We start from the raw sequence: 14,016 nt of genomic DNA on the forward strand, positions 1-14,016 counted from the left end.
CACTAATGCTGAACTATTATTACAGTGGGTTCACTCTTTGCTGCGCATCTGTGCCATCATCAGCGTCATTTCGGTTTGTATGAACACACCAATGACGTTTGAACACTACCCTCCTCTCCAGTACTTGACTTTCACTCTGGATACTTTACTAATGTTTCTCTACACGGCGGAGATGATAGCAAAAATGCACATCCGTGGTATTGTCAAGGTGAGTGTTTTCATGTTGTTTAAACTAATAACCACAATGCACTGAAAATCTTACTCAGTTTAAGAATAATATTTTCATGTTAATGTCAGTGAAACAAAACATCTCTTGATTTTGTCCCTATTGAAATCCTTTTTTAAAAAAACTCAGGACTCTGGAGATTGGTAAAGATGCTTAAGAAGATTAAAAACTATTAATAAATTACATGAGGCACAAAACCTTGGGATATGAGGGAGGGAGCTAGATGGCCAGATTGCCTGCTTTGTGAAGTCCAAAGCAGTGTCTTTCTTGTCACCTGAAGACCTCAGGACCTGACATAGTGCCTGGCCCAGAATAGGAACTTTATTGTTTATTTATAGAATGCAAAATAAATGTTACATGGTAAAGTTAGAAAGATGTGATATTCAGTGGAATGCCAGTAACCTGAAGATCTTAAAGATATCAAGAGATAGAAATAAAGGACATGAGATTGAAAGTAATTCCAGGACTATGAGGAAGTCTAGCATGAAATAGGCACCACTGGAAGATACAGAAAAGAAAAGCCAAGTAAACATGTCTGTCCCAGGGTATCTCTTCCTTCTGTAGCAATAACCTTAATAACATTTAAAAATATGTAAAGGGTGCAGCCCCTCAAGTACTTCAAATTGCACTATTTAGGGAGAGAGTGGCATGATAAAGTGGCAAGATGGGCTATAGGGTCTGACAAGTAATAGATTTGACACAAATACTGGATTGTTACACATTTACTAACTATAACTGTATCATTATCTCAAGTTAGGTAACTTTGGTGGAAAGGTGCCTCCTTTTATACCCAGATTTGAGGAATTGAATGGGATTATGCATAACAACTAATTATCAGTCATTTCATGTGTCTGTTTCCCTTCATTCATTATATGCTGAACTTTAAAAAGTGTGATTATAGACAAAGTGTTAATGTGTTCATCTTTGTCTTTTTATAGTGGACACTTTCATACTATTAAAAATAGTCTACAGCTTACCTTAGGTTTCACTGTTTGTGTTGTACACTTCTATTTTTAAAAAAAATTTATTCCAGTAACATACCTTCAACCTAAAATTTCCCCTTTTAACTAAATTCAAACATACAATTAAGTGGTGGTAATTACATTCACAATGCTGTGTTACTATCACCACCATCCATGGCCAAAACTTTTCCATCACCCCAAGCAGAAACTCTGTAACATTAAGTACTGTCTCCCCATTCCCTACCCTACCTCAGCCCCTGGTAACCTGCATTCTCTTTTCAGACTCTATGAATTTGCATATTCAACTTATTTCGTATCAATGAGATCACACAATATTTGTCCATTGTGTCTGGCTTATTTCACTCAATTATATCTTGAAGGTTCATCCATGTTGTAGCAAATAGAAGAACTCTGTTCCTTTTTATGGCTGAATAATATTCCATTGTATGTATAAGGCACATTTTGTTTACCATTCACCTGTTGATGGACACGAGTTGCTTCCATCTTATGGAACTTGTGAACAATGCCATTATGAACATTGGTATGCAAATATCTTGAGTCCCTGCTTTCCATTTTGGGGGGACATAACTAGAAAGGTCATATGGTAATTCTACACTTAACTTTCTGAGGAATGGCCAAACTGTTTTCCACGGCTGCTGCAGCATTTTACATTCCCACCAAAAATGAGCAAGTGCTCCTATTTTTCCATAAACTCTCCAACACTTATTTTCCGTTTTTAAATAATAGCCGTTTTAAACGGTGGGAAATAATTTTGATTTACATTTCCTTAATGGATAATGATGATGTGCATCTTACCATGTGCTTATTAGTCATTTGTATATCTTTTTTGCATAAATGTCTATAAAAGTCTTTTGCCCATTTTTTAATTGGTTGCCTTCTTCTTGTTGAGTTGAAGGATTGCTTTATATATTCTGGATACAAACCCTTATAAGGAATGTGATTTCCAAATATTTTCTCTTGTACCATAGATAACCCTTTTTAGGTTTTAATGTATTGGAATAGCTAGAAGTAAATACCTGAAACTATCAAACTGCAACCCAGTAGCCTTGACTCTTGAAGACGATTGTATAGCAATGTGGCTTACAAGGGGTGGCAGTGTGATTGTGAAAGCCTTGTGGATCACACTCCCTTTATCCAGTGTATGGATGGATGAGTAGAAAAATGGGGACAAAAAACTAAATGAAAAATAGGTTGGGAGGTGGGGGATGATTTGGGTGTTCTTCTTTACTGTTATTTTTATTCTTATTTTCACTTTTTCTGGTACAAGGACATTGTTCAAAAAATAGATTGGGGTGATGAATGCATAACTATATGATGGTACTGTGAACAATTGATTTACGCTTTGGATGATTGTATGGTATGAGAATATATCTCAATAAAATTGGATTAAAAAAAATCAATTGGCCATAGGGTTTATTTGTGAACCATAATCCAATTCCCTTGTTCTATATGTCTGCACTTGTGCCAGTCCCATGCTGTTTTGATTACTGTAACTTTGTAATAAGTTTTAAAATCGAGAAGTGTGAGTCTTCTAACTTCGTTCTTATTTTTCAAAATAGCTTTGGCTCTTCAGGGCCCCTTAACCTTCCACATGAATTTGATAATTTGCTTTTCCATTTCTGCAAAAATTTTGGTTGGGATTCTGTTGAATCTGTAAATTGCTTAGTTAGAATTGACATCTTAAATATTTATTCTTCCAATCTATGAACATGGAATGTCCTTCCATTTGTTTAGATTTTCTTTGATTCCTTTTAGCAATGTTTTATTCTTTTCTGTATGTAAGTCCTTTATATCCTTGGTTAAATTTATTCTAGCTATTTTATTCTTTTAGTTGCTATTGTAAATGGAATTTTTTCTTGATTTCTGCTTCAGATTGTTCATTACTCATGTATAAATCACTAGTGATTTTTGCATCTTGATTTTGTACCCTGCCACTTTGTGGAAATTATTTATTAGCATTAGTAGCTTTGTTGTAGATTTTTCAGGATTTTCTGTATATAGGTTCATGTCATCTGCAAATAGGAAAAGTTTTGCTTCGTCCTTTCCGATTTGGATGCCTTTTATTTCCTTTTCTTGCCTAATTGCTCTGTATAGAACTTGGAGTACTGTGTTGAATAATAGTGCTAATAGTGAGCATCCTTGTCTTGTTCCCGATCTTAGGGGAAAGGCTTTCACTCTTTCACCATTGATTATGATGTTAACGGTGGGTTTTTCATGCATGTCCTTTATCATGTTGAGGTAGTTTCCTTCTATTCCTAGTTTTCTAAGTGTTTTTACTAAGTAATGGAACTGGATTTTATTGAATGCCTTTTCTGCATCAATTGAGAAGATATGTGGTTATTTTTCCCTTTATTCTAAGAATATGATGTGCTACATTAATTGATTGTCTTAAGTTTAACCACCTTTGCATACCTGGGATAAATTCCAATTGATCATGGTGTACAAATCTTTTAACATGCTGTTGGATTCAGTTTGTTGGTATTTTGGTGAGGATTTTTGTATCTGTAAGGGATATTGGTCTGTAATTTTTTTCTTTTGGTATCTTTATCTGGTTTTGGTGTTAGTAAGACACTGGCCTCAGAGAATGAATTTGGAAGTGTGCCCTCTTCTTCAAAGTTTTGGAAGAGTTTGTGCAGGATTGTTGTTAATTTTTCTTGGAATGTTTGGTAAAATTCACCAGTAATGCTATGTGATCCTGGGCTTTTCTTTGTTGGGAGATTTTTTTTACTTGATTAAACCTCTTCACTAGTTATTAGTCTGTTGAGATCTTCTGTTTCATTTTGCGACAGTGTAACAGTTTGTATGTTTACAGGAATTTGTCCATTTCATCTAGGTTATCTAATTTTTTTGTTGTAAAATTCTTCATAGTATCCATTTATAATCCTTTTTATTTCTGTGGTTCCAGTAATAATGCACCTCCTTTCATTTCTGATTTTGGTTATGTCCTCTCTCTTTTTTTCTTTGTCAGTCTAATTAAAGGTTTGTTGATTTTATTGATCCTTAAAGAACAGACTTTTCGTTTTGATGATTCTTTTTTTATTCTCTAATTCATCCATCTCCCCTCTAATCTTTGTTATTTTCTTCCTTTGCTCACATTGGGTTTAGTTTGCTCTTCTTTTTCTAGATCCTCCAGTTGTGATGTTAGTTTTCTGATTTGAAATCTTTCTTCTTTTATAATGTAAGCATTTAGAGCTATAAATTTCCATGTCAGCACTCTTTTGCTGTATCCCATAAGTTTTGGCATGTTATGTTTTCCTTTACGTTCACCTCAAGATATTTCTTAATTTCTCTTGTGGTATCTTCTTTGACCCTTTCTTTGTTTATGAGTATATTGTTGAATTTCCTCATATTTGTGAATTTTCCAGGTCTTCCTCTGTTATTGATTCCTACCTTCATTCCATTGTGGTTGAAGATGATATAGTGCATGATTTCAGTTTTTAAAATCCATTGAGACTTGTTTGTGTCCTAGCATATGATGTACCCTGGAGAATGACCCAGGTGCGATAGAGAAGAACGTGTATTCTACTGCTATGGGGTGAAGTGTTCTATATACATCTGCTAGGTCTAGTTGATTTAGAGTATTGTGGTTTTAGTAACTATTTCCTCATTAATCTTCTGTCTAAATGTTCTATACATTGATGAAAGTGGTGTGTTGAAGTCTCCTACTATTAATGTAGAACTGTTTATTTCTCCCTTCAAATCTGTCCTTATTTGCTTCATGTATTTTGTGGCTCTGCTGTTAGGTTGCATATATATTTATAATTCTTAAATGTCTTCTTGTTGAATTGACCCCTTTGTCAGTATATAGTTTCTTTCTCTGTCTCATTTAATTTTTTTTTACTTAAAGTCTGTTTTATCTGATACTAGTATAGCCACCACAGCTCTCTTTGGTTTACTGTTTGCAAGGACTTCTTTTATTTCTGTCCTTTCACTTTCAACCTACTTGTGTCTTTGAATTTAAGATGAGTCTCTTATAAAGAATGTATAGTTAAATACTGTATTTTTATTCATTCTGCTACTCTCTGCCTTTTGCCTGGAGAGTTTAATCTATTTACATTTCAAGTAACTACCTATAATACAAGACTTTCTTCTGCCACTTTACTATTAAGTCTTTGAAATCTTACACATTTTCTATATCTAAATGCATCCCTTAATGCCTACTTTAATATTTATTTGATCTTTTAGAGTGAGTGTACCACTTTGAGTACCTTCTCATTACTTTCTGTATATATTTTTAGGATATTTTATTTGTGATTACCACAGTGCTGAAATTAACATTATGAATCTATTACAATCACATTTGATTTGATACCCACATAATTCGAATGGCATACAAAAACAATGTTCCTATACCTCTTTGCATCCCCCCACCTTTTTTGTTGTAACTAGTAACAAATTATATCTTTATACACTTGATATTCAAAAACATATATTTATCATTAACTTTTATGCATTTGGACTTTAGATCCTGTATGAGGTAAAAAGTTGAGGTACTCACAAAAAAATAGAACAGAATAGTACTGGCATTTATAATTATCCATATGGTTATCATTACTGGAGATCTGTATTTCTCTATGCTATTTCTATCCACTGTCCAGTGTCATTTCCTTTCAGTCTGAAGAACTCTCTTTAGCATTGCTTGTAGGGCAGGTATATAGTGAAAAACTCCCTAAGCTTTTATTTATCTGGAAATGCCTTAATATCACCTTCATTGTTGAAAGACAGTCTTGCCAGATATAAAATACTTGGCTGGCAATTATTTTTTCCAGCACATGAAATATTTAATCCCACTGACTCCCTGCCTACATGGTTTCTGGTAAGAAATCTGTACTTAATTTTATTTGACCTCTCTTGTACATACAGGTTGCTTTTTTCTTGCAGCTTTCAGAAATCTCTCGTCTTTGGCATTCGACAGTTTGACTAGTGTTTTGGCATGGTTCTCTTTAATCTAATTTGGGAGGTGTCCTGTTACTTTTTTAAAAAAGTAATCCTTCCACCTCTTTCTCTTTTGCTTCTCCTGTGACTCCCGTAATGTGTATATTGATGCACGTGATAGTTTACTACAGGTATCTTAGGCTCTGTTCACTTTATTTCATTCTTTTTACTTTCTGCTTCCCAGTTTGGATCATTTCAATTGTCTTGTTTTCTACTTCACTGATTCTTCTGCCAGCTCTAAGCTGCTATTGAAACTGTCTAGGGAATTTTTCAATTCAGTTATTGTGTTATTCAACTCCAGTATTTCTGGTTTTTTTTCTTTTTACATTTTCTATCTCTTTATTGAGAGTCTCATATTGTTCATTAATCATTTTCTTAAAAACTTTTAGTTCTTTCCTTGTTTTTTTAAATCTGTATTTTAATTTATAACACTCTTATTTAGTTCATGTGCTGTCAGTTCCTTAAGTTTGTATCCAGCTGGTGATATGACAGAAATGTCCTTGAGTGCTAGGAGGTAATAAAATCAAATCAATTAAAAATATATCTTTTACAGTCTTTGTTATGCAGCTCTACTTTGGGGGATGCTTTCCTTTAGAGTTTATACCTCCTATCAGGAAGATCACCCTGAGATGAAATTTGGAGTTTTTCTCCATCTTTTCTGGACCTGTGCCCTGCCATGGCTTTGTATTTGTGGCCATAGGAATTCCCCATACTGGAATCCGAATGCTACTTCTACTCCCTAAGGAATAGACTTTACCTCCCTCCTGGGTGCTCTATTGTATTCCTTAATGCCAGCAATTCTTTGGTCCACGACACTTTGACTTAATTGTTTACTGCTTTAGCTGTGCACAGTATGCTTTAGACTGCAGAACAGGTTCTGGAAAGGTGAGTTAGAGGTGAGTGTCCTGGTTCAGTCTTTCAGCCTGCTATCCAGTAGACTGGCCCCAACATAAAGGCATTCCTGTATTTGCTTAGGGTATACTATGCTCCCTCTGGAACAGGACCAAGGGCCCACAATTGGAGCACAGGCTGGTTTCACAGTGTACTGGGGAGGGGATGAAAGAGGGACCAAAAAGAGCACCAGGAGCTTCTACCTACTGTATTTAACTTGCATTTTCTTGATTCAGCACTTTAGTAGTTACTCCAACACTTTAACTATTATCCAGAGTTTTAAGGAAAATGACCCTGCCAGTTTTTTCCTAATTATTCAAAACCAATGTAGAGAAATGGCACTCCAGAGCAACTTATGCCACCATCTTGGTTGACCAGAAGTCTCCTTTTATGGACATTTTGTAACTTACAAAAAAAATCATGGATTATAGTTATGAGTAGTCCAGATAACTCAACATCAGCAATTACCAACATTGGCCAGTTCTATTTCACTTTAAAACTAATCTGAGAAATTAGGTCATTTCAGCAAATAACTCCTCATGCATCTCTGACTGAAAAAAGCTTTGTTTCACTTAACCACCATGCCATTTTCAAACCTAGCAAAATTAGGAATACTCTCTTAACGTAATCTATACCCAATCCATGTTCATATTTCCCCAATTGTCTCAAATATTTCCTCCTACAGTCGGTTTCTTTGAATTGTACTCAAATAAGGTTTACATATTGCATTTGATTATTATATTTTGAAGTCTCATATCATCTCAGCCCTTCCCCAAATTTTTTCATGTCATTGATGCATTGGGGAAAATGGGTCTTTTGTCTTATAGAATGCTCTACTTTCTACCTTTGACTGACTGCTTTTCATGGTGTCATTTGTCAGTTTCTATATACTCCACATTCTCTGTACTATTTTGTATTTTGACCAGGAACATATGAAGGGGCCTCATCCCTGCAGGGTCACCAAAATACATAATCAGACTTTTTGATATTTGCCAAACTGATTGTTGGGAAATGGTAAATCAGTGTAGTTTTAATTTACATTTCTCTTTTGAAAGTGAGATTGCCATTTGTTGTTAATGTTGCCTTTCAGATGTTGGGATTCTTTAAGTGTTAGGGAATTAGCCCTTTATGATGTAAGTTGCAATTGTTTTTTCCCATTTGTCATTGGTTTTGGATCTGCTCATGGTAGTTGCTGCCATGCACAATTCTTCCTGTCCCACATCATGCACAGTACTTCCAGTTTATCATTTCTCCTTTTGTGCCTTACAGGAGCATTTTATAATTTTCCTCACATATAAGGAAACATTCTCTTTTTTGAAAACTTTTTAAAAAAGTTTTGCTATCTATAGGATTTTATCTCCTATTATATATTCTCACTTTTATTCTTATAAATGAAGGCCATTGGTTTATGTTAATATTACTAAATTATTGTATTTTTGTAGCAGTTTTTCCATTAATTTTTTTTGCATATTATTATATAATATGCAAATAAATACACATATGTCTATTTCTTTCTAATTATTATGCCTCTAATTGCTTTCACTTATTTCGTTGGTTTGTTCAATACAGCCAATAAAATTTTGAATAAAATTTAGAATAGTATTAGAGGCAGTGTACATTCTTGTTTTATTATCTAGAACATCTCTAATGTTTCTTTGTTAAGTAGCATGAAGGATTTTGGCTTGAAGTATATATTTTTTATCAGGTTAAGGGGATGAACACCAATTCCTATTTTTGAGAGTTTTACATTGAATATCTTTTGATTTTTATCAAATGTTTTTTAGTGTATTTGGAATTCTATGATTATTTTTCTTCATAGACCTTGTAATAGTGTGGATTTCACAACATCAAACCATTCTTGCATTCCTGAAACAAACCCAACTAGATCATAATTCATATTTATTCTGTTTTAAGGTGCTATCTGATTATATTTGTTGTTGTTTAAATTTTGTGTCATCTTTGCAGTTTAGTTTTAGGTTTTCTTTGTTTGTGGGTCTGTATGCCTGCATGTGCTTCTGTGCTTCAAAATAATCCAAGTAATCTTGGAATATTTTATCTTTGGAAATTTGGTAGGATTCATCTAGGAAACCATCTGATCCTAACTTAGGGGGGTATCCTTTATACTATTCTTGAGATTCCTAAATATGTTGCTTCATTGGTTTTTCTTATATGAAACATTGCTGCTAATACTTGCTTTGTCTATTGAGATCTGTTTTGTAAAGTTTACTTTCCTGGGAAAATATCCACTATTTAATTTCTTTAATTTTTAGCAAAGATTTGCTTAAAATTGTCTTAATTTTCTCTTCTTGATTGGTACTTTCTCCTTGTCATTTTATATTTTTTGTTATGTGACTAGCATTTCTTTTGGCTAGGTTGGTTAGTAGTGTTTCTGTTTGTTTCTTTGTTTTCCTTGTTAGTTAATTGGTCCACTTATTTTGCTTATTTTTATTTTTTATTTATCAGTTGTAATTCATTGATTTTTGCTTTATCTTTGTTAAGGTTTCCTATGCTTTGTCTGGTTTACTTTGTTGGCATTTTCTAGCTTTTTTAAGGTCCTTGCTAATGTTTTCATTTCTTGAAATTCCGAAATATGCTGCGTCATTGCCTTCTTATATGAAACATTGCTGCAATTAATTTTTCCCTTCTAAGTCATTTGATATTTTCCACTGAATACTGACAGATTCTTTTCCTTTATTGTTGAAGTCCAGATGTTGTTCTAGAACATATCTTTCATTGACGATTTGGGTAGACCTTACTAAGTACATCATGTGGTGTTAAATTCTGTTTCTGTGCTGTTCTTGAGAACTCCTTTCATATTCCAATTAGACCAAGATCTTCATTTCTGTCTTTTATTTCCATAATTTTCTTTAAATTTGTTGTTATTTTTTAAATTTTTTATCTTTTCTATATACCCAAAGTCTCTATTCACTCTTGTGTTCCTTCTACTTTACTCTTCTATCTAAAATGATTTATTTCGTTTCTTACTAATTATTACCTGAGCCCTTTCCTCCCCCCCACCCGCAACTCCTATTATTTAGATATCATTTCTGTGCTTTTCTATTTCAATTATGTGATGCCTTTATATACTTTATTTTTCTTAATTTCCTTTGGGTAATTTTTAATATTCTACTAGAAGTTTCACCTGCTTTCTGTGTTGTTTGTGTGTCCTCTTTTTATGGTACATGATTTGGTTCATTTTTATCTATAGTATATCTATGAGAATTTGAGCATAGTCCTTTTGTTTTGTTGTTCTTGTTGATCGCATGAAAGAGTAGAGAAGCTCTTACCCTCATTTTGAAGGTTGCTTCCTCTGTTGCTGCCATGAAGTATAAAAACAGAGCTTCTCTGTGTAGCTTTTTTCTCCATTCTGCATTCTGCAGCTTTTGGACTGGAATCAATCTGGCTCATGTACCACTACTGCTAATACTCCCCCAGGTTCTCTCCTTCTTAGTCTTCACAAGTTATTATTCCAAATGCTGAGAGCAAATGTCTGATCAGCCAAGGTACATGAGGATATGAAAAATAAATCACTGGAGAAGGTGGAGGACACAATTTGATGTGTTTGGGCTGTAAAGAGATGAAGGTCAGGAATGAGGCTGGAAGGATGCTCCACAGATGGATGTATGAATCTCTCAACTCTGCTCTCAAAGGCGTTGTTGCCACCTGATTTCCCTGCTTTGATTCGATTGTTATAGGCCTTTAGAAAAATAAACTTGAAAGAGACAATGAGTACTTTGGAGTTAATTATAGCTCCCCACCTTCTCCATCCAGATACTTGCTATTGTAAGATATCAATACATAGCTTTGAAAAAGTTTCCTGAAGTTTTGTCATGTAACCCATAGAAAATGGGAAAAATTGAGGATTCAAAAGGTGAAATTCAATTCCATACAGAAATTGAAGGAATGAGCACTAAAGCCACAGCAATCTTGATTCACTTACTGAGAACCAGTAAATTAAACACTCATCAAAAGGCTGCTTTAGGTGCAGTAAGCATGGGGCATGGGAAAGTGTGACTTCACTATAAGACATACTCCACACACCCCTGGGAAAACTTTTGACTAATGGGTAGAGTGGGCACCCACTCTGGTTTTCCATAAAGTTGCTAGGCCTGTTATTCTAAGTGTAAGGTTCAGATAAGCCTAGTTCCAGAAAACTGGTAGCTATCCAGGTGGTCAACTTGGAGAAAAGTTGGTCTGGTGAAAATGCTAGAGATGTCTTTTAGAGAAAAGGTAACTTTTACCCCCCTGGGCATAGCCTAACCTTATTTTGTGTTCCGTGATGTCACAGGAGGGTTGTGTCTATCGGTCACCTTGTTACAGATATCTTTGTCCATGCTTTGGAAGATCTTATCATTTGAGTGGAGCACTTTGTGACTGAAATTAACAAGTGTTGATTTCTTTAAGTTTCTAACATGAATGGAACACATCCATGATATTTTTCTGGAATAAAATTTTTGTTTCTTGAGTTATTTAAGGAATTATGAACTTGGACTTCATATCACAAAAATGACAGTAAGCACCGCATAGTCTAACAATAAAAAGAACAGAGGCGGACTTGATGGATAAATTATGGGTTCATTCCATGTGAACACAGACCTGAATAAACAGAGGTTTCAATAGTTTACATATTAGAAGTTGAAGCTGTTATTTAAAAATAACTGGATTTATAGCTGAGTAGTTTTCAAAATTCTATAAATGAGCCATTTTCGGTATTTTCTGAATTCCATCAGCATTTGAATGATGAGCTATTTACTAAAACTGGACATGTTTCTCATCTATTTAATTGGCAAGAATTGGAAATCAAAAATTAACATTAGATATGATTTTACTGTTTTTCATTTAGGAGTAATTAGAGTATATGTTAATACAATGCATAAATTTAGTAATTTTGAATTGCTAACATTATCTTGATGTAAACAGCACAGCTTCATATCTCATTACAATTCATAGTCAGGGTTTAAGTGCTGGCTGAAGTTTTGGTTAAATATGGTTAAATTTGAAGTCTGATTACCATAAACCAAGCTTTACATGTATTATCTTACTGAATTTTCACCATATGGTCCCTAACAAAATTCATTTAAATTATTAATATTATTTTGGTACAACATATTTTTGCAAAAATGCATGTTATAACATAGACACAGATTAAAGAGTAAATTGATTTTAAGGCTACTTTCTTGTATTTTAAACTTACATTTTTAATCAGTTTTAAAAAAAAGTTGCCTGTCAACTTAAATTTATGCTGTTAAATTTTAGTGGCTTTGAATTTTTTATTTGTAAATTTGTTTTGATTTTATAGTTGTATGAAAAATATGGACATATTGTAGGCATTAAATTAAATCATAATGTCCATGTAGGGGCCCTGTCATAATTTTTAAAGGGCCTATATTACTCAAGTTTGCTACTATGCTCTCCTCAATAATTAACCCTACTGTAATTTTTGAAACTTTGATTAAGCACCTTTTTGATAAAAAATTTGTTTTTCATGAACTATTTCCATACTTTTTATACCTTAATTCATTTGCTAACAACACTGCAGTTACCTCTCACTCGATTTTCTTCTCTTTAACTGGAATAATTTGCAAGTATACATTTATGTTTGTTTACTTCTAGGACTTAAGCTTGCATTTTTTCACACAAGTATAAGTATCTTATAAATATATATGCATACACTTTGTCCTATTTTGATATTAGGTTAGCTTTTTAAACAAGTTATCATGTTGTTTGGAACAGAGATCAAAAACATTAAATATGTAATATGCTGTGGTGTTCAACTAAAATATTTCTAGTCAGATTTAGTAATTAAGCAAGTAAAACTAGTCCTTCATATATCTTCTTGTGGACCAGTATGTGTGAATTGATGTGTGAGTTGTGAGTGATTTCGATAATCCTGGTCTCTTAATTTGAAAGAATGTTTTCCATGCATACAAGTATATCAACCCATAATAAAATATTTACAGAAACAAACCAGTGTATTAATGCCCATCCACCATAAACAATTCCTTAAAATTATGCCTAACCTGGTCTGGCAATGTTATGATACAGCTAAAATTCACATCTAATGCTTAAAGCAATGTGGTCTGATAATACCTATTTTATACAATTACGTGCAACAAACCAAACCCAGAAACTTTATTTTTCAAAACAAAAAAAGTACTGCTGAATTTTTTCTTTCAGTACATTATAGAATGGACCACTAGTTTTATGGACTTAGTTGCTTGCCAGATACATTCAAATGTGTTTCGAGAGAGTTACATTCTTAAACCCAAGCAAGGTTCCCAGATTTCCCTTTAATCACTCAATAAACACTCATTGAACTCATACTGTGCTAGTCACTGCCCTAGGAATAGAGAATACAAACCAAACAAGCCAACCCCTGCCCTCAAACAGCACCTGGTCCACGCTGTAGAAAAGATGTATACAACACGTACAGGCACTCCTCGTTTTCTGAATCCAGTCTGCTCCTGTAAACGTGTTGAATAGCATATTTTCAGAGAATAGGGGCCCATAGTCCATCAATTTAAATTTACAAACTAATAATCCATTTCAACCCTTTCCAGAACTCCCAACAAATCTCTCCAAATAACACCAAGACACTCTTTAATGCCTACAGTACAGTCCATCAAATATTCTCCATGATAAAAAAGTGCTTAACACCAATTGCTCAATTATTTGCTGTTAATGGACTCAGGAGTGGATGTTTTGTATGCAGTACACAGAAACAGGAATATGTCCTATTATGTAAATAAGCGAAGAAATAATATGTTAAAGTACTATCGTATTTCATTGACTCTAAGCTTCAGTTTTAAGATGCATCATTACTTTGTATATCCTTAAGAAAAAATGCTGCTAATTACATTGTGATTGTAAGATGTAAGATTGTAATTCATGCATTGATTGCAAGATGCATCCTAACTTCTGAAATGTTAAAGTTAATGGGAAAAAAGTATGCCTTGTAATAGATGAAATATGGTAAAATGG

The 14,016-nt window shown here is 33.7% G+C and overlaps 1 protein-coding gene across 3 annotated transcripts in view; it reads left to right on the forward strand.

Annotated features, from left to right (window-relative positions):
• NALCN (sodium leak channel, non-selective) overlaps positions 1-14,016 on the forward strand; it is a 373,030-nt gene that overhangs the window by 43,152 nt on the left and 315,862 nt on the right. For all 3 annotated transcript variants that reach the window (XM_037800332.1, XM_037800333.1, XM_037800334.1), the window contains exon 3: positions 26-208. In XM_037800332.1, the coding sequence (XP_037656260.1) occupies positions 26-208 (183 nt within the window). The remainder of the gene's footprint in view (positions 1-25; positions 209-14,016) is intronic.

This window comes from Choloepus didactylus, chromosome 12 (genome assembly GCF_015220235.1).
Source record: "Choloepus didactylus isolate mChoDid1 chromosome 12, mChoDid1.pri, whole genome shotgun sequence".
NCBI lineage: Eukaryota > Metazoa > Chordata > Mammalia > Pilosa > Megalonychidae > Choloepus > Choloepus didactylus.